This window comes from Podarcis muralis, chromosome 5, assembly GCF_964188315.1.
Source record: "Podarcis muralis chromosome 5, rPodMur119.hap1.1, whole genome shotgun sequence".
Classification (NCBI taxonomy): domain Eukaryota; kingdom Metazoa; phylum Chordata; class Lepidosauria; order Squamata; family Lacertidae; genus Podarcis; species Podarcis muralis.
The window spans coordinates 54,503,210-54,523,072 of NC_135659.1; the positions used below are offsets into that span (position 1 = coordinate 54,503,210).

The window sequence follows — 19,863 nt, forward strand, 5'->3', positions numbered from 1 at the left end:
GAGGAGGAATCAGAAGATTCTGCGCACAGATAGCAGACATTCATACTTTTGTATTCATTGATTTGCCACTGCCACGTAAGCCATAACAGTAACCACAATTCAGATTAGTCTGAATTTTGCATATCTTTCTTTAATTTGCATAGTTCATTCTGCTTCTACAAGCAGAGGTGGGGGAGCAGGCAGCTGAACCTGACACCAAAGCCTCACAACCTGTAGAGGAAATCTGAATTTGAGCCCCTCCTCCAGCTTCTGGGATTTCATTAGGCATTGCCCACACACTGTCAAGCCTAGCTATGTAGCCATAAGGACTGAAAGCCTCCCCCCACTTTTTCTTCTAAGTAAGGTTAAGTCCGTCCCCCCTGAATGCTGAATAGTGTGGCATCGCAAAATAGACTCAGCTCCACCACTTCCTAAATGATAACTTAATTATCATTTCCTATCATCCGCACCCATTGTTCTTTGTCACATCCACAGCAAGCCTAGAGAGCATTTGTTCTCCCACTCTTCCTTCTTGGATCCTTTTTTTACAATATCTGAAAAGTCTAACATGCTTTCTGCTAATCATTTGTTTCTCCTGAGGGTACACCCTTCCCTTCAGCCATCTCTTTAAATATGATTTGCCTGTTAAGACTCTCTGTAATCTTCAAAGCTTTCTTTTAAATCCCTTCCAGTTTGTCAACATCTCCCTTTCCCTCTCTTTAACTGCTGTGTTCAGACCAGAGCAGACGACTCCAACAAGTGAGGGAGGAATGACGAGAAGCTGGGTTCTTCTGAATAGAGGTTGCCCACTGACTCCCATCGAGAAGGACATGTTTGCACAGGTCTTAAAGTCCTGTGTTTTAGTCTGAGCCTATGCATGGCTTTAAGTTCCACTCAGCTGAATGGGGACTTGGGATATATTCCCAAATCAGTGTGCCTAGGATTACATGCTTTAATAAAGGTAAAGGTAAAGGTACCCCTGCCCGTACGGACCAGTCTTGCCAGACTCTAGGGTTGTGCGCTCATCTCACTCTATAGGCCGGGAGCCAGCGCTGTCCGCAGACACTTCCGGGTCACGTGGCCAGTGTGACAAGCTGCATCTGGCGAGCCAGTGCAGCACACGGAAACACCGTTTACCTTCCCGCTGGTAAGCGGTACCTATTTATCTACTTGCACCCGGGGGTGCTTTCGAACTGCTAGGTTGGCAGGCGCTGGGACCGAACGATGGGAGCGCACCCCGCCGCGGGGATTCGAACCGCTGACCTTTCGATCGGCAAGTCCTAGGCACTGAGGTTTTACCCACAGCGCCCCCCGCGTCCCTACATGCTTTAATACGGGTTTGCAATTTAGGCAAGGTTCCCAAGAGACACTGTAATACTGCAGTGGTAAGGGAATCCGCATGCCAACATCCCACCTTTTGTCACAAGGCTTCTATCACACTCCAAAATCCTCTATCAGATGTCCTCGGACCAACCTGGGACCACCTTTGTTTGTTTGTTTTTTACTTTATATGTCCAAATTTCCCCTCTATATGTGATCAGATCCAAAGAAGGACAGAGCTCTTGCATCTTTAACTGATGCACAGAAGAGAGGATTTTGAGTGTTGCAGCTTCTCTCATTGCTATATTGCAAGCTGTAGCAAACAACTACTGTATTCCTTTTCCTCAATGCCTGTTAAAGTGAAATGAGCTCTCTCCCCATTGGCCTCTGATCTCTCCTTATCAACTTTCTCTTTTAAAAAGAAAACTTGCATACAGACACAAAAAAACACCCAGTGATGATGCCACTGGTGCAATCCACCTTAGATCAGGGTGCAACCCACCTGTAGGTAATAGCCAATGCCCTTAAGAGAATATATGAGTAAATCAGTGTGATCTGTGGACTACAATGAACTGCTTCAATCTTATCTTGGCTTATTAAGTCAAAGCATGCATGAGCCTTTTGCTTGTTTGCCTCTTCACCGCACCCTTCATGTGCATTACAATTAATACAGGAAGCCTCTAATTAATCATAGTTTCCCAAAGTTCAAAGTGGAGAACTAGGGTTAGAGCATCAAGCTATTTTATTAAAATAACTTTACACTGTGGTATAATATCCAGATTTGCTCTGAAGCTGGTAAACCACAGTTTCCCAGTTTGAATGAAATAGGAAACTGCGGTTAATTAAAGACTTCCAGGTTTAATCTGCCCTCCTGCTAAAGGGAGGAGCAAAGAAGCTGCTTGCATAAGCAAGGATCTTGTGCACATCTGAGCTTAATAAACTGAGATAAGATCATCCAAACATTGCTGAGGGTGAGTGCAGTGCTATCTACAGTTAGTGATGAATTACCAATTTGGGAGTGGTCACAGGAACCCAGCTTCATTATGTACAAATTATGGAGCAGAGCTTTCAAAAGTCATTGTATTGTTTCAGAGATTGGCAAGTTCCATGCCTTTGCTGAAGAAGCTACACACCTCACCTGGGTTGGGCAAAGAGAGCAAATGTTCCACCCGAACACTGGGAGACCTGCAAATGTATCTTCTATGGCTGCAGTACGTCCAGAGACACACAGCATGCACATAATGAATAACTTTGGCTGAGATCTAGAAAATGCAGTATCATCACTTGGTCCTGATGAAATCACTGGAACGTACTCAGGTGTACCTGCGCTCAGGCCTCCAGATAAAAGTTATGAAATCTCCTTGAAGCACAAAATGAACAGGAGGCACCTGAAGTGGAAGCAAGCCTTAAAGGGAGTTTCTAGGAGCTCTTCTGAAGGTTTCTGGTTATGCGACGCAATAGATCAACAGACTGCAGAGGCAGCATTTTGTTGCTGGTCTGCAAAACCCCAGGCTGGCTTGCGGGGATAATTTAATAGAAACTTGGAGATCCTGCTGTTCCATCCCAAAGGCACATTGTTAAGCTGCATGGGCATTTTGCAAGGAAGGAAGGGGTCAAATTCCTGCTTAGGAAAAAGAAAAGGAGTTGCTACAAAAATCGACACTAAGTGGAGCAACAGCTTGCAGTCATGTTAAAGGAGAGGGATCAGCAACTGGAGGCCTCCTGGCCAAATTCAGTCCTACAAGGTATATTAATTGGCCCCCTTGTTGCTACCCAAGATGCAAAGAAAGTGTGTGGAGGACAGGGATTACAACATTACTTGTAGATCTGCTCTCTACCCTCCCTCCTGAATGCTGCTTTTGTAAGTAATAAACATGACTTTTTATCAAAAGAAGCATTTGCTGCAAAAGGAGCTAAGCTGGGAAAGTCCCCCCCAGTAGTGTGTGGCTAAATGCAGCAGTGCTACAAACCTCTCCAATGCCAGGCATCAAAGACTTGTGCATAGGGATTCAGGAGTTATGGTGACTACCAGAGAGGACAACCTCTGACATTACCTTGCCCATGGTGGATGGTGCCCCCTGAAGTGAGGCTGAAAAAGCCCATCCAAGTTGCTCACACCTCTTCCTGCCACTGACCTGCAGCAATAATTTAGAAGCCCCCTTTTTTTGAAGCATTAGTTAAAAGATTTCTCATGCAATGTACGTGCTTCTGAGATGATATTCTGTGCCCTTTTCTTCATGTCATATACAAGAAACCAAAGCATGGAAAAGATACATAGCATGGGCACAGAGATCTCCCTGCTATTAGTACACTCCAGCCAAAGCAAGAAGCAGACGCTTGTTGGAATCATAGAAGCCACAGGACTTGAGCCAAATATAACAGTGTTAGTCTGTAGTAAGGGCCAAAGTGAAGGTGGCCATGTGCCCTGATTCAATTTGAAGTCTTCTCTTCTCCAAAGCAGTTTAAACATATATATATATTTTTAAAATAAACATAATTAGAAAGAGCCAGAGCTTTTAAGTTGCTCTTCAAAACTCAGCACCTGGACAGCAGACTGAGGAAGGCACAAAGGTCACCAGGGCCTAATCTTCTTCACTATGATGAGATATCCTGCATTTCAATTAAATTGTAGTTAATTTTTCTATATTTGCATCTATACAAATTATATGCAGATATGCACCCTCTTTTGTCTTTGGGACGGGATAATGCATTTCTTTTTTTGAAGATGCATACCCACCCCAGCCAAACTTCGACGAAGCACAAAATGCATGATTGCAATTCACGTACTTTGTTCTAGCCCCAGGGGAGCCTGATCAGAAGCAAAACTGCAGGACGTAGGAAAGGAGTTGATCTTTTCTCTCACATACACTTAGCCTGCACCGTGGCCCCACTGAAAATCATCTGGCAAAGCTGCCACTCAGCCTAGGAACAGAAGCCACGACTGGCATCAAGCAATTTTTACTAATAGGGTGGATCACTTCAGGGACACTCACAAGCTTTTGGTGAGATGCCTTGGCAAAAAAGGCGGTACATAAATGCAATAAGCAGGTTAATAAGATTACCATTGCCCTTGGCAGCAGAACATCTGAAGGGAAGCTTTAAAATGTCTGGTGTTTCGTTGTGTTTTTTTTAATACTCTGTTGGAAGCCTCCCAGAGTGGCTGGGGCAGCCCAGCCAGACAGGCAGGGTACAAGTAAAATAATAATAATATTACTACAAGGTTTTGGAAACTCTGTGTTGCATCACTGCTTGTCATAGATAGTGCTGGGACTGTCCAAGGTACAATTGGTACAGGACATTTTAACTTCACTGTACCTCCCCAAAACCCCACCGACTCCAAAACCCTCCCGAGTAAAGGCATGACTACACTTCCTTCCCTTTCATAGGGCTCATTCTTCTGTCGCATCCCATTCTCTAATCAAAGCTTTTCCTTTCTCTGCTCTGCCCCTCCCCCTACTCCCCCAGCCCCTTCCTCACACCCTTGACAAGCATCTCCTCTCCCCCCCCCCCCCATCTCCAACCCTGTAAGGGTTTTCTGAATAGAAGATTTATTCCCAGCCTCTTTCTGGTTCCCTCACCCTAGTGACCAGCTTTGGTTGCCAAGGAAACCAACCTTCTCCCACAGCGCCCCTCCCCAATCTTGAGCAGACAAAGCCCCTGTTCCCCCTCCCCCCCCCCACGCTGTCTGCCTCCCTCTCCCCCCTCCACCTGCAGAGGGAGAGTCAGCATCAATGCAAGGAACAACCACAGCAGAAAGAAAGAGCAACATCAGGGAATGGTGGTTGGGGGCGTGCGGCCATCCAATGAGAATCCCAGTTCCCTCTCTGCCCGGCCAATCTATTCAGGGTCCCTCATACACATTGGGCAGAGAAACATCACCCCTACTGGGTGTTTCATGGACAAGGGAATTCGCCTTTCCTGGAGACCCTGCAGGAACAAGAGATCCCTTTGGGAAAGAACTTAACTAGCCTCTCTATGGAGAGCCCATCTCCTTGGGCCCTTGATGTCATGCTGGCTTTTAGAGGAAAGGCTCAGTGGTGGGACGTCTGCTTTGCATGCAGAAGGTCCCAGGGTGTCCAGGTAGGGCTGGGAGAGAAGTCCTGAAGAGCCCCTGCCAGTCAGTGCAGACAACACTGAGTTAGACGGACCAATGGTTTATGACAAGGTAACGCTTTAATTGTTGGTGTCCAGCTTGGTAATTTCTTCTAAATTCTTTGGGTACATATCTCCTCTGCAGAGAACATTTTGGTTCTGTCCCACCTATGGTGGACTTCATGATTCTCCTCTTCCACATTTTTATCCTCGCAAACTTCAGACATGGGATGACAGTGAACAGCCCAAGGTCACCCAGGGAGCTTCACAGAGGAGTGCCAATTTTAACCCTGGTCTCCTGCATCCTGGTCCGTTCAATATCCCTCCACATTCTGGAAAGAAGGAAAAGAAGTGGGAAAAGGTGTGTGGGGGGGGAATCTTTTTCCATTGGGCTGAAAGTTGGAGGGAGGGGAGACCTTGTTAACTGTGTGGCATTTAAGACTACATAAAACAATTCCGGCTCCAAACCAAGCTGGAAGCTATCGCCATGTAAATTATTGGGGATTACTTTTAAGTAACGGATGGTTATTGTGACATTAATCCATGCTAGCAATTGTGATGGCAGAGACCCCTTCTAAACCAAGGTGAGACACTTTTCAGTTTAGTTAACCACTGAGCACTTACACAACTGCAATGCTTATGCAAAGGAGATTGGAAAGAAAACCAGAACTTGGCCCTGACCATGTGAGCTTATTAGCCCCTTTGGCCACAGGCTCCCTGACCAGGTCCAGAGGCTACCAGCCACCACTGCTCAGGGACAAAAGGAAACAGGTTGAGGAGCTTTGGTTTATAACACAGGAAGCAGGGGTCATGCCCTGTTGCTCAGCATCACTCTGATCAGCATGGGCAATAACACTGGATTCCATTACCTTACATGCATTTTCAGTGTGGCTAATACTACAACTATTTTTGCATAATGATTCTCCACAATAAATAGAGCAACCTACCCCAACCTGGTATGTGAGTCCCATGGAGTGCAAGAAGATCAAACCTATCCATTCTTAAGGAAATCAGCCCTGAGTGCTCACTGGAAGGACAGATCCTGAAGCTGAGACTCCAATACGTTGGCCACCTCATGAGAAGAGAAGACTCCCTGGAAAAGACCCTGATGTTGGGAAAGATGGAGGGCACAAGGAAAAGGGGACAACAGAGGACGAGATGGTTGGATAGTGTTCTCGAAGCTACCAGGATGAGTTTGACCAAACTGCAGGAGGCAGTGGAAGACAGGAGTGCCTGGCATGCTCTGGTCCATGGGGTCACGAAGAGTCGGACACAACTAAACGACTAAACAACAACAACAAGCCCCAACCTGGTACCCTGCAGATGCTGCCTGCCAGCCATGTTGGCTGGGGCTGGAGGTGGGTTGTAGTCAGAAACATCTGGATGGCACCAGTTTTTGGAAGACTGTAATAGAATGATGGCCGGGGACGCGGGTGGCGCTGTGGGTTAAAGCCTCAGCGCCTAGGACTTGCCGATTGAAAGGTCGGCGGTTCGAATCCCCGCGGCGGGGTGCGCTCCCGTTGCTCGGTCCCAGCGCCTGCCAACCTAGCAGTTCGAAAGCACCCTCGGGTGCAAGTAGATAAATAGGGACCGCTTACTAGCGGGAAGGTAAACCGCGTTCCGTGTGCTGCGCTGGCTCGCCAGATGCAGCTTGTCACGCTGGCCACGTGACCCGGAAGTGTCTCCGGACAGCGCTGGCCCCCGGCCTCTTGAGTGAGATGGGCGCACAACCCCAGAGTCTGTCAAGACTGGCCCGTACGGGCAGGGGTACCTTTACCTTTACCTTTTAATAGAATGATGGCAGCAGCTGGCTGCTGTTAAGACCCTGGGGACCTAAAAGTGAGTTCTGGTTAACATTAGTTGCAATGGCATTCTGTGAAATATATTGTTCAGCGGGATGTTAACAGGAACTCAGTCCTCTAGTCACACCAGCTACTATCCTTTCGTGCTACTAATAACTCCTCGTTAACTTATCTGATACTTTTCATCCCATGGGGGATAGTATACAGGTGCTTATAACTTTTCGCTTATGGGGACAAAAGCAGCCGGGGTGAGATTTCAAACAAGAGAATGGACAGAAAGGAAAGGGTCAAACGGGCCGCCGCCACTACTGTTTTCAGTTTCCCTGGTTGGTTTTGGTTTTTGGAACCAAGATTGTGGGAAGTTGATGACAGCGTACCGTTCCTAGTTTTACGCAGACAACTGCTGCTGTGTAGGTGTCAAGAGAGCAAGAGATAAAGACATGATCTAGAGGGCATACTTTAATGCATCAACTCTAACTGTTGAAAAAGAAATGCAAACATTTCACCAGGCACAGGTATACAAAGCAACAACAATAATAAAAGAGAGATTTTTCCAACACTGTATCATAGCTGAGGGGCAAGTGGACTCGGCTGCATTCAGAACAAAAGAGTTTAAGCTGCTCATCCTTATGCCAGATGCAAAAGCTACGTCTGTCTTTGAATGTGAGGGAATGATATATATATCATCTGTACTTATTTTATTTATGCCTTGTTGCATATTTAGTAATACCACTACATTAATTCATCTAAGATTTATTTCCATAATCGAGATTAAGGATGGAATTCAGCATCGCACTATGATTAATGTTCCGTCTGCACAAGAACCTATGCTTTCTAGACAGAATGACCCCCATCTCCTCCATGAATGATGCTCTGGGGTTTCTCCTGACCCCTCCCCTCAAGCCAATTTTGGGGGGTGCAAGCGGGACAGGGGGCATTGTGCAAGTGGGAGTGCTTGTGCAGTGTTTCTGCTGCAGTGGCTCTTTAGGTGAATCCTGCCCATATAAGTTTCTCAGCCTTCTTATTCAAAGTCAACATTCCAGATCAGCCCCAACCAGCCCATCTACCTTGCTGTTAGGGTGGGATAATGCATTTATTTAATTGAAGGATTCCAATTCCTAGAGGTGGTTTAAATAAACAGAACAAGTTAATAATCAACAGTAAACAAAACACATGTTTCCTTGTGCCCCAGAACGTGAAGGTGGAAAAAGTAATGGACAGCATGCAAGCTTCACTTCCACCAGTGGTGAGAACCACTAAGCAGATGGTCAGGCCCAAATCCCAGTCAAGGCAAAGGGTGGCACAGAATTTGGAGGCCTTTCAAAAAAAGCAGATCAGATCATCCCAGAGAAATGATGCGAGACCTGAGATGACTGGACAGAGTCTCTGTCCAGAAGCCTGCAAGGATCACAGGGAAGGCCAAGCAATTTGAGTGGGTGGGCCAGATGATCTGTAGGAGCAGGCGTGGGAGAAGATTTCACTCTAGGCGATTAGCACAGACAAGGGGGTGGACATGGGATTTTTAGACACACATCATGCAGAGGATTAGCGCCAAAGCTGGGGTTTCTGTTGGTGCTGGGGACCCAGCCAAACTCGCAGCAGTAACTCTCCTTCCCTTTCTGCTGCATTCTTCATAGTTGTGGGTGAAACAACCACACATACACACACATATACATACACTGCAAGTTGTCAACCAAGCCCTTCCCCTTTTTACTTGCAAAATAAATATACCACGGCACAGAACCAAGCTGATCACTTGACATTGGTACTTGAGAATTTTGGCTGTGTTCATGTCCTTGGGATAACCCAATGGCAGGCAGCAGGCCACCAAAGTCACACAGACGTCCTCTTTGTGGCATGGGAGGGGGCACCTGTAGTACCAGAAACACCTTTCCTGGATCACCGCTTGCAGCAACAGACCCAAGACAATGCACCTCCCTGTCTCCAATATTTTCAGCTAGGCTTTGCCCTCAGACCTCTAAGGCTCCTGCTATGCGGAGCCATGTAAAAAGATGCTCTCTTCCCCCTTTCTGCCTTCACGGCATCAGTGGCAGACCTTGGAGTCTCCAATTTCAGCGGAACCCTGTGCAATGCCAAAATTAGATGCCCACCCACCGCTTCTCATGCTCCATTCTAAATCATAGTTGTGGTGTGCCCTGCAGCGCCCTTGAAGCTTGGCACCCAGTGAGACTGAACTGGTCACACTTCCCTAAGCCTGCCTCTGAGGGCATGGAAGCAGAAGAGGACCACTGCAACTGCAGGTAGGAAAAGAGGCAATCCATCTCTTGTGAACCTATGAGCCTCCCCAGACCTGGCAACACCCCCCCCCCAGCACCCACACACTGCACTTTGGGGGGAAAGGCCAGATGGCAATCAAAGTCATAGCTGGAGAGGGGTTGGTTAAATTTCCCCATGTGCTGTAACCCCAATAGAAAGGGGGGGGGGATGGATTAAATTTGGATAATTTCCTGATGTGGCATGAAGTTAATTTTGTAAATACAGTGGTACCTTGGGTTACATACGCTTCAGGTTACAGACTCCACTAACCCAGAAACATTACCTCGGGTTAAGAACTTTGCTTCAGGATGAGAACAGAAATCGCATGGTGGCAGCGGGAGGCCCCATTAGCTAATGTGGTGCTTCAGGTTAAGAACAGTTTCAGGTTAAGAACGGGCCTCCGGAACGAATTAAGTACTTAACCCGAGGTACCACTGTATTATAGAGTGAGATACATTATAGACTGGAGGCAGGCAGGCCCATTTCTTAAACAGACTATTTAACTGGGAGAAGCTGCTACACCAATAGGTAATGGGAATCACAAGTTCTGAGCATACCAAGCATGCCGGCCAAGTGACCGAGAGGCTCACACAGACAGGCAAACACATGCACACCCACACAAGACTCGTTTCCTATTGCTTTTATCTCTCAGCAATATGCAAGGGGTCAGGAGAGGAGAACTGCTCATTGTCCGTACTGGGAAAGCTATCGGGGAATCTGTAGCCAGCCTGCCATTGTCCAGCCCTTTGTGCAAAGAAATCCGGCTGAACTGGGGCACAAACAAGGGGCCATTCATATCCCGGCCGCTGCATCTGTTGTATCACAAACACAACAGAGCAGCAGGAATGCAAATAGGAGCGACACCCCGGGGCCAAGGCAGGCCCCCACTATGTTAAGCAGGCCGGCCCCAGAAAAGAAAAGGTCCGTCCCAGCTAGCATTACGCCATCACGGAGAGGTCATCTTCCTGTGATCTAAAGCAGAGAACCATCTCAGGGAAACTTGCTGCCCTCCCCACCCCCAAAATGTGTTCCTAATATAGCCCAGCTCCAGACAACAAATAGCGTGGGTATCACTTTCACATCCCTCATTAACTGCCCTTCAGAGAAACATATCTGCTCCCAAGCAAAGCGCAGTAACGCAATGGACTCCGCAAGAATCAAGGCATATAAAGAGAGAAAAGCAAAGGGAGATTTCTTTGAGTTCTACCATTCCACATAAGCACACAAAATTCGGAAGGACAGAAGTCAGCATCTCTACTTGGGTGTTTGAGCTGCAAAGGCAGGTTTGAAAACTCAGGTCCAATACCTGGTGAGATCTTAGAAGCCAGGAGGAGTCAGGTGAGGTGAGGTTGAGTGGCATCCATAGTGGCCAGGAGATGAAGGGAGTGCTCCCATTACTGCCTTAGAAGTTGGGTTTCTGTTTCATTTTCTGGTATGTTTCACACAGCTCTTTCCTGCCAGCTGTTCACATGAGCACAGCTTAAATTCGTTCCTGTTTGTGTACGCTACACAGGTGTCAGCACGCCATCAGCAGGCCAGGGATGTCTTTTCCCTATGCAAACGTTTTCTCACCTTGCCTAAAGTCTAATTAAAACATCTCAAGGACTCCTATCAGTGTGAAGCTGGCATCAAACAGGAATACAGTGGTACCTCGGGTTAAGTACTTAATTCGTTCTGGAGGTCCGTACTTAACCTGAAACTGTTCTTAACCTGAAGCACCACTTTAGCTAATGGGGCCTCCTGCTGCCGCCGCGCCGCCGGAGCACGTTCTCATCCTGAAGCAAAGTTCTTAACCTGAAGCACTATTTCTGGGTTAGCGGAGTCTGTAACCTGAAGCGTATGTAACCCGAGGTACCACTGTAACTTATAACAAAGTGTGGTATAATAAAGCATTTTGAATAACGTGGGTTGTGTGAACACACATTAAAAACCTGAAAAGCAGTGAGTGCTCAGTAAACAGGAGTGTGAACCCAGCCCCTAGCACTTAAGAGGAATAGAATAAGCTATGCAATGCTATTAAAGAGGTGCAGCAGGGCTCAATTTACTAAACTGACACAGTCTGAAAAATCCAAGTTTTCTAAGAGCAGAATTTAAGTTAAAATCATACCTCAGGTTGAAGTAGCTTCGGGATGAATATTTTTGGGTTGCGCTCCGCGGCGACCCAGAAGTAACAGAGCGTGTTACTTCCGGGTTTCGGCGCTCGCGTATGCGCAGACATTCAAAATGACATCACGCACATGCACAGAAGCAGTGAATCGCACGCGCAGACACAGGTTGCATTTGCTTCAGCATACGAACGGGGCTCCGGAATGGATCCCATTCGCATTCAGAGGTACCACTGTACTGTGGTACTGATCTTTCCTTTTCTCTTTTTTTTCTAATTCGAACAGTGATTACATACACAAAAAAGAAAGAAAATAAATAAATAAATAAGCAGAGAACAGAAGGAAAAACCAGAAGATGAAAGAGAGAAGGAAGCAATAAGTTGTGCAATGGGACAGATAGTTCATACTGCATGAGAAAAGCACAACACTCACCTGTGTAGCCCTCTTGGCACTCGCAGGTATATCCTCCCTCGCGGCTCCGGCAGTGCCCGTTGCTACCACAGGGGTTGGAATAGCAGAGGTCAATCTCAGTCTCGCAGTAGTCGCCGGTGAAGCCAAGCGGGCAGCGACAGCGAAGGCCGTTGACTGGGTGGATGGGACGGAAAAGAATGGTGTCCGAGGCAATGAAGGGCGCCGAGCTGTCAAACTTTAGCACCGAGACACAGCGCATGTAATTCTCGCAGGGCTCCCGCAGGCAAATGTTGTCGTCAAAGGGCAGGACTCGTTGCTCCGAGATGGCGGCCAGGAGTGTGCGGTTGAGGTACAGCCGCTCCTGCAGGTCCTCGGAGGGGATGTAGCGCCCGCCGTGGGCCCCATCCGGCAGCAGCACGGAGAGGCTGACGTTAAGGATTTGGGTGGCCTGCACATCCGTGTCGTTCTGGATGTTGAAAAGGACGACGTGGTCGCGAGAAGCAGACAGCACGGCCGCCACCCCTTCCAGGAAGAGGGCCAGCAGCTGGGAGAGGAAGCGCTCCTGGGACATGTTTTCCAACCGCAGAGTGATGCTGTTGGTCAGCATCTCGTCGGTGATGATGGTCACCTGGAGAGTGCACTGGGCCGCCACACTGTGGATCCCATCTGTAGGAAAGCGAGAAGAGGAAAGAGTTAATGCTGCTTGTTCAGCACAGAGGAAGGTGCAGACGGTTCAAGCAGAGAAACCAGTTCATGTCATGTGACAAAAGTGGAGACAGAGGAGTTCTGGCACTCACCATTGCCAAAACAAAGAGCACAACGCAGACTGCTCTGCTCCTTCTGAATAGGATAAGTCTCATGGCTTCAACCTGGCTACTCTGGTCCATCAAGGAATTGGCTCTACCCTCATCAGCAAGGAAGAGGAAGAGACCAATGTCTGGATGGCTACTGGAGACCAAGGGTGGACTTCAACATAGCGCTAAGGAGACTGCTCTGTTCTCAATGAAAGCATTTCTTCTTGTCTTATGAAACAATTTCTCCTTCCACAGCACACTGTTTGGGGGGGTATCTCCCAACCCCCTGGAGGCCATGGGGTGCTGCATAGGGGGAGGCTTTGAGGTCCCTCTCAACTTTATGTTTCTATGATCCAATTTTGTTTTTTCTACACTGGCTTATAGTCTGTTTATTTCTGGGTGCAACTTAATGCGCCGTGAGGTTTTTTTAAAAAACACCAAAAACACACACCAATAAAGCCTTAAAGAGATCAAGATCAGGATATTTGAAAAACCGCCTCCTTTCAGCTGTCCATTACGTTCACCTGAACAGCGGCCTGGAGGAATATTTTCAGCCCCTTATGGAATTCCAGGACTGCCTGCATTTTCCTTTCTAGCTATCACTACCTGATAACTACCAGTGTCAGATCAGGCACCCATTAGCTACATTCAGGGGCATTTCAGGCACGGCCAAATCGCATGTATGCCATCTTGGGTTTCATCATGGAAGAAAAGCAGAATGTAAATATAATAAAAAAAAATCTAGATTCTTAGGACGGAAACAACATTTCAAAGAGACCTCGAACTCACGGAGTTTGCATATTACTTTCTCCCCTCTTACAGAGGATGTCCAGTTACAATGCCACTGTCTGTTTCATTTATTTCTTCTGTTTATGAGATGCCTCATAAAATAAATTATCTAGGTATCATATAGCATAAAAAGGAAACACAATAAAAACATACTACAATAAAACCACAGACACAACCAAAGGGGAAAATACAAATATAAAACCAGCCAGTATGTACTGTATATAAATATACAAAACCACAGAACTAAAACAGCCAACAAATAAATATACTAAAACCACCATCCATACTGTAAGGATGTAAATCCAGATCTTAAAAGACCTAGGAGAACAGAAAAGCCTTAACTTTGTGCCAAAAGACAACAATGTGGGTGCCAGCCAAGCTTCCCAACAGAAAGCATCCCATCTGTGGGAGAACCACCACCAAAAAAGCTCTCTTTTTGTGAGAGAATGAAGCAGAATAAGATGGTTTTTCCTGAGGTAATAGAGTCAACTGTTCTACTTCAAACTGCCATTTTTGGGGGTGGGGGGTGGGACAGACCTTGTAATATTGAATTGTTTCCCCATGTACCAAGTTTCTTGCAAATAAAAACCAAACCTTCGAATCCCCTGCCGATAGAGGAAAACCACTACTATACCATCCCTGATAAGTTATTTTATTTTTTAAAGGAAAGCACTCAAAAATGTCAGGATTCCCTCAAGTCTGTTCCACCACCTCAGGACTCCTCCAGCTCATTATCACCTCATTTGGCTGCATGTGCAGACCAGGACCAAATATGATGTGTGATGTGATCCCATCACACTTTTGTGCTTCATCGTCAGCTGCTGGCAGTGGAAAGAGAGAAAGAAATGATGTAATGTCACACATAATGTTGTACCTGATCTTACAAGGGAGCAAGGCACATTTCACATCCCCTTCTACCCTCAGAGGCACTTCACCTGTTCCAAACAGGGAAGGTGACAAACAAGCTTTTACCCTGGGATTCTTCTGTAGGCGCTGGAAGGGCACCAAATATCCGAAAACATCCAGGAAACAGGGCTTTGCCCAAAAAGCAGAGCAGAATTTATTTTGAAGCGAGTTCCCAGAAGCCCCAGGCAGCCATTCCTCTCAGGAGCATGGTGCGACATATTTTTACACAAATGTATACTTGTCTAAAATTATTAAACATGTGGCGCCATCTTTCTGAGAGGAATATTCGAGAAATGCCGATAGGCAGAAATGTGGGGGCCCACCTTTAGTCATAACGCAGCATGAAGCAACTCTCAGAAAACCAGCATTAAAAAATCAAAATACACCAAATTATCCAAGAAGTCCTTTCTAATTATTGCAGTCAGTATTTACTGTTTGCAACCGCACTGGGCTGGATGTGACATTGCTGTAAATTATGTCTGCGAGCAGATATCATCTCCCACTCCTCCCATCCCTTTAAAGACCCTCCTCGCTGCACAATTCCTGATGTTGTGACCTGCTTCCATTATCCAACTGCCACCTCATTAATGAAACTCCTCCTGCTAGAGGAGCAGAGGGCCCCCTACCCTCTGCAAGAGGTCAGAGTCATTAACAGGGCACTGAGGTGAGGAGCAGAGGTTTTCTCTCAGAGCTTCTCTGCCGAGAGGAAAGATCTAGGCATGGTTTCTCCATTCATGGCTAGAACCTTCTTAACTTGTCCTGAAAGATCTGCTTTTAAAGTCAAGTCAAGTTTCAGACCCACCTGAGGATCAGAAATGGCCTTGGCCATGCATCTGCATAAATTTTTACTGGGTGGATAGAGTGAGGGTTTATCCACACTTCCTCTTTTCCCTGGGGAAAACCACTCTTTAGCGCTCAATCGGAGCAAACAGCAATCAGGTTTTCCGTGGATTGCTGTTTGTTCCGATTTAGAGCTAAAGAATAGTTCTCCCTGCAAAAGGAGAGCGGCAAGGGGGAAATCACTTGGCCCCATGCTTTCTAGCCACAGGGTGAGTGTGGACGAGGCCCAAATCTTTCTCCTGAACCTATTGGCTGCATTTACATCTATCAATCATAGTCTCCTTCTGAGCCACCTGTCAGTGATGGGTATTGGGGCCACTGCTTGGCTTGCCCAGTAGTGAGATGGCACAAAACAGTGCTGGGGGTTTACTGCCCCACCTTGCAGGAGATGCCTGTGGAGTGCCACATGGTGCCATCTCATACCCCATACTTTTTGTTTGCATAAGATCCATAGAGGAGATTATTTCAAGGGTTTGTGGAAGGAATGCTGATGATACTGACTCAGCCAGTGCTTTTTTTCTGGGGAGATGCAAGGGGACGCATACCCCTAAACATTTTGTGCATCTTTGTACTTTTGACCATTTACTGTATTTATTTTCCCCAGTTTGAACTATAAAATGGTGATTTTTCTTGAGTCAAAATGAGAGTACCCCTAAACATTTTTTAAGGGGAAAAAGCACTGGACTCTACTATGGAATGGTGCTCAGAAGCAACAGGGGGCTGGATGCAGGCAGCTAAACTGAAACTCACTCCCAACAAGAAAGAGCGGTTGGTTGGTGTTCCAGCCTAGGAACCTATTCATCCTATTCTGAACAGGTTCACATTCTCCTCTTGTAGGATTGAGTTTGCATATTTGAATCTCTAATACTAGGTGTATCGAACAGGATACTAATAAAAAGATGCACAAACTCTTAGGAATACAAAAGGATATAAATGGATGACCATTGTAAGATAATCACAGCAAGCTCTGCCTGCACAGAGAAAATACTACAGTAAAATATAGTAAACGTTTTCTTAGCCTTTTCCAAGAGGGACATGGCTATATCATCCCTCTACTAATGTTTTGTCCTTCTGTGTTCCAGATCCCTCTCTAGCGTGAACGAAATCCATATCCCTCCAGTGTGTCTAAATAGAAGGGAGTTTGCTGTTCTACAAGTAGGCTTGTATCATCTGGGAAACCAAAGGTAGCATTTTGGTACTGATGAGGCTCAATAAAGCACGCAGAAGCTGTGGCCAATGAAAAGCGAGGCATTGAAAATGATGCATCCTTTGTAAGAGTGGAACAGGTAGCCCAGAGCAAACAAAACGGCAGGAAGGATGGTCCTTGTTTCTGTCCCTCCAGTGCTTGGCTCAAGCAAAGGGAAACAAAGGGAGGGGAGGAAAAACAAATGAGCTGCCTGGTCAGGAAGCAGAGGAGGAAACTCAGGCCATCCTGTTGTTAGCCAAAGGGCTGGAGCCACCTGGCAACCACAACTGGGAACTGAAGGTGTTCTGTGATACTGCGCTGAACTGGCAAGTCACCAGGTAACAACATTCCACACAGAGAGGTACAACAGCCACCCTAACCGCACACATATAGCTGGGGCCTTTCTCTTTTTTCGCTTGTGCAATTTTGTAAAGTGCTAAGCACATAGATGACGTTGGGGGGGAATAAAACACAAAATAATTATTACAACAATAGCAATGACTACCCACTATCAAATCAAAGACATGGTGAGTACAAGATGGCATAAAGCTGTTTCTCCAGAAGATATACAATTTCAGGACTATCAATTCCCATGCCCAATTAAGCAGTAATGAATGCAATGTCTCCCCTCCCTCACACATACAGATGCCACGGGTGGGGGGGGGGATGTCTCCCATCTCATGTGTTCAATCCATTCCACCTCCTAGCATATGAAACCAAAAGCAAAGATCACTGGAGACCAGCTGCTTGCCAGAAACAAGGAGAGGAAATGCCCAGCTAAAACCAGGTAGCTACCACTGCTTCCTGCTCTGCAGCAGGTGAGAGAAAAATCAGGGTATTGGCCTAGACCATAGTAGAAAGGCTTCTCCCTCCCTTCTCGCTTTCAAAGCAGGATGCAGTTGGTCTGTCCAGCCCTCCAGTTTAATCAAATACTGTCAATAATTAACTGCTTTAATCTCAGCTATGGCAGGAATCCACTGGTTGAGTAGATGCCAGGAGCTATAACTATCCCTGGAAACCTGCCTCCCCTGCACACACACTGGAGAATTCCCTTGGGAAAGTGTCTCAACCCCCATCCGGTTTCGATTAGAGACACTTCAGTTGTATTTCAGATTTTACTGTGCATGGCACAAAGTGAAGAGGAGCCCAGAGCAGCGGCTCTCAAAACCTGGGCTAGAAATATAGCAAAGCTGCAGCAGAACCGTGCTGTGGGAAGGGAAACAGTCTCTGCACTGAGCATTCTTTGCAGCAAGCGCTCATGATGTGGGTTTTTTAGATCCAGGAAAATATCCACACCTGAGGCACTTTTGCAGCACAATTCCATACATGTTTACTCAGAAGTCCCACTGAGCTCAATAAGACTTGCTCCCAAGTGTCTCACTACAGCACTGTAGCCTGGGGTTAAGATGCTGATCCCATTTCCAGTAGGGTGGTCAGAAGGTAGATTGGGATCTACTGGTAGATGTCTGGGTGATTTGCAGTGGATCAGTAAGGACTTCCAACTCTCAGGAGGAATAACAAAATGACTTTCCCCATCCTAATTACACTGCTGAAATGAAGAAAGAGAATCAGGGGTGGACTTTTGTGCGAAAGGACTATGGGATCAGTCCAGTTCTGGTATTGGAAACCATTTCCTAGCACATTGTTTCATTTTTTCTAATTTCTATTTTGGGGTTTTTCTAATTCTAAGTGTTGCACCTGGCTCTGGTTGGTAGATCTTTGGGTTATAGCAAAACCAGGCAAGCCTGAGGTTTGCCCACCTCTTGCCTAAACTACTGATCCACAGATGAAAATAATACTACTGCTTTACCTTCGGGGGAGGAAGACCAAGGGTCTTGGAGCCAGAACTTCTGGAAAGGAGGAGAAAGAGAACTTTTTCTCTTAAAAAATGTTTCCAACAAGGAAATGAAGATCCGCAGAACTAAAAGAATCCAGCTATTTAGTCCAAGAGAAAAGATGGAAGAATCTGTCAAGGCAGAAGCTTCAGAATCCTGTCGGCTGGCAGCCTCTACCTGGCAACTGCTTAATGCCATCCATCAAATGAATCTTAAGGCTGCTGAGGCCCATTCCACCAGCTTCTGCCTTACAAATTGAATGTGGATGAAACCCTGCAATTATTTAGCTACATGCTGCTAACAAAATTCCAGGAGGGAAGGGGGTGGAGGGCCAAACAATGTGTGGCAGAAGCAGACACGTGTGTATAAACCAAGGTCTGCCACAATTGCATAGAATGAAGGTTAAAGGGTCTCATTTTAATACGGAAGTGGGTGGGGTGAGGGGCATCAGACTCCCCCAGGCCGTGTCTTGATAGCCAGGCTCTGATACTGGAAATGAGCCCAGCTGTCAGAAGCAGAAGCAAGCTGCAGGGAGTTCTGCACTCATTCGTGTGCCCTTTTTGCTGGGGACGGGGGGCACACAGACATCCTGGCTTCTCCTTGTGGCAAATCAAGGTTTAAACACAGAGCTCTGCCACTGAAGCTGCAGAAGTCAGGAAGAACCATCTACGAGAGATAAGCCTGTTTTTCGTTACCCACCCATATGTGTTGCAAAGTGCCAACTGGTGAGGCAGTCCTTCTTGAATGCTTTCGTGCATTTCGGAAGTGGCATCGTCTCTCATCTCTGATTTCCTGCTGAAATTCATGTGTTCCTGTCTGTCTCAAAACTGATTCAATTTCCTCTGTGGGAACTAACCTCCAGATGGTTGCTGCTTGTAGCACTGTAATCTGGGGAGGGGAGTTAGGGGATTTGGAGTTTAGAAACTTTTAAAATCTGTTTTGGAAGACAACGAAGGATGTTGCACAAGCCTCCTTAGGCATGGGGTTCTCTACAGAGGAAGGGCATTAGTAATCCAGTTCACCCACAGGTTAGGCTGAGAGGCAGTGACTGGCCCAAAATCATCCAGTGGGCTTCATGGCTGAGTGGGGATTTGAACTCTAGTCTCCAAGCACTATGCCACACTGACGCCTTGAAACCATGGAGAGCTGCCACATGGCAAGGGAGACAGTAACTGGCTGGTAAGGCAGTTCCAAACTGTTTTGTAAATCTTTATAATCCAGGAAAGGTCCAAGTTTCTATCTGTTGCACAATACCTTCCTGCATCTGAAGAAATGGGCTCTAGCCCATGAAAGTATATAATACAATAAATCTGTTAGTCTTAAAGGTGTCACAAGACTCTTTGTTGTTTTCACTGAGACAGACAACGTGGCTACTGCCCTGGACCTTAGGATATCTATCTATCCATCTATCTATGCCCTTCTTACACTAATATTACTTCTCTTGAGTCAGCTACTGGAATGATATCAAGGCACTTCCAAAAAAATTGGAATGACTATGTACTACTTGCTCTCTTCCACCCCAAACCT

The 19,863-nt window shown here is 46.5% G+C and overlaps 1 protein-coding gene across 2 annotated transcripts in view; it reads right to left on the reverse strand.

The window, feature by feature from the left end:
• CELSR2 (cadherin EGF LAG seven-pass G-type receptor 2) overlaps positions 1-19,863 on the reverse strand; it is a 113,933-nt gene that overhangs the window by 59,357 nt on the left and 34,713 nt on the right. For both annotated transcript variants that reach the window (XM_028733891.2, XM_028733890.2), the window contains exon 2: positions 12,008-12,652. In XM_028733891.2, the coding sequence (XP_028589724.2) occupies positions 12,008-12,652 (645 nt within the window). The remainder of the gene's footprint in view (positions 1-12,007; positions 12,653-19,863) is intronic.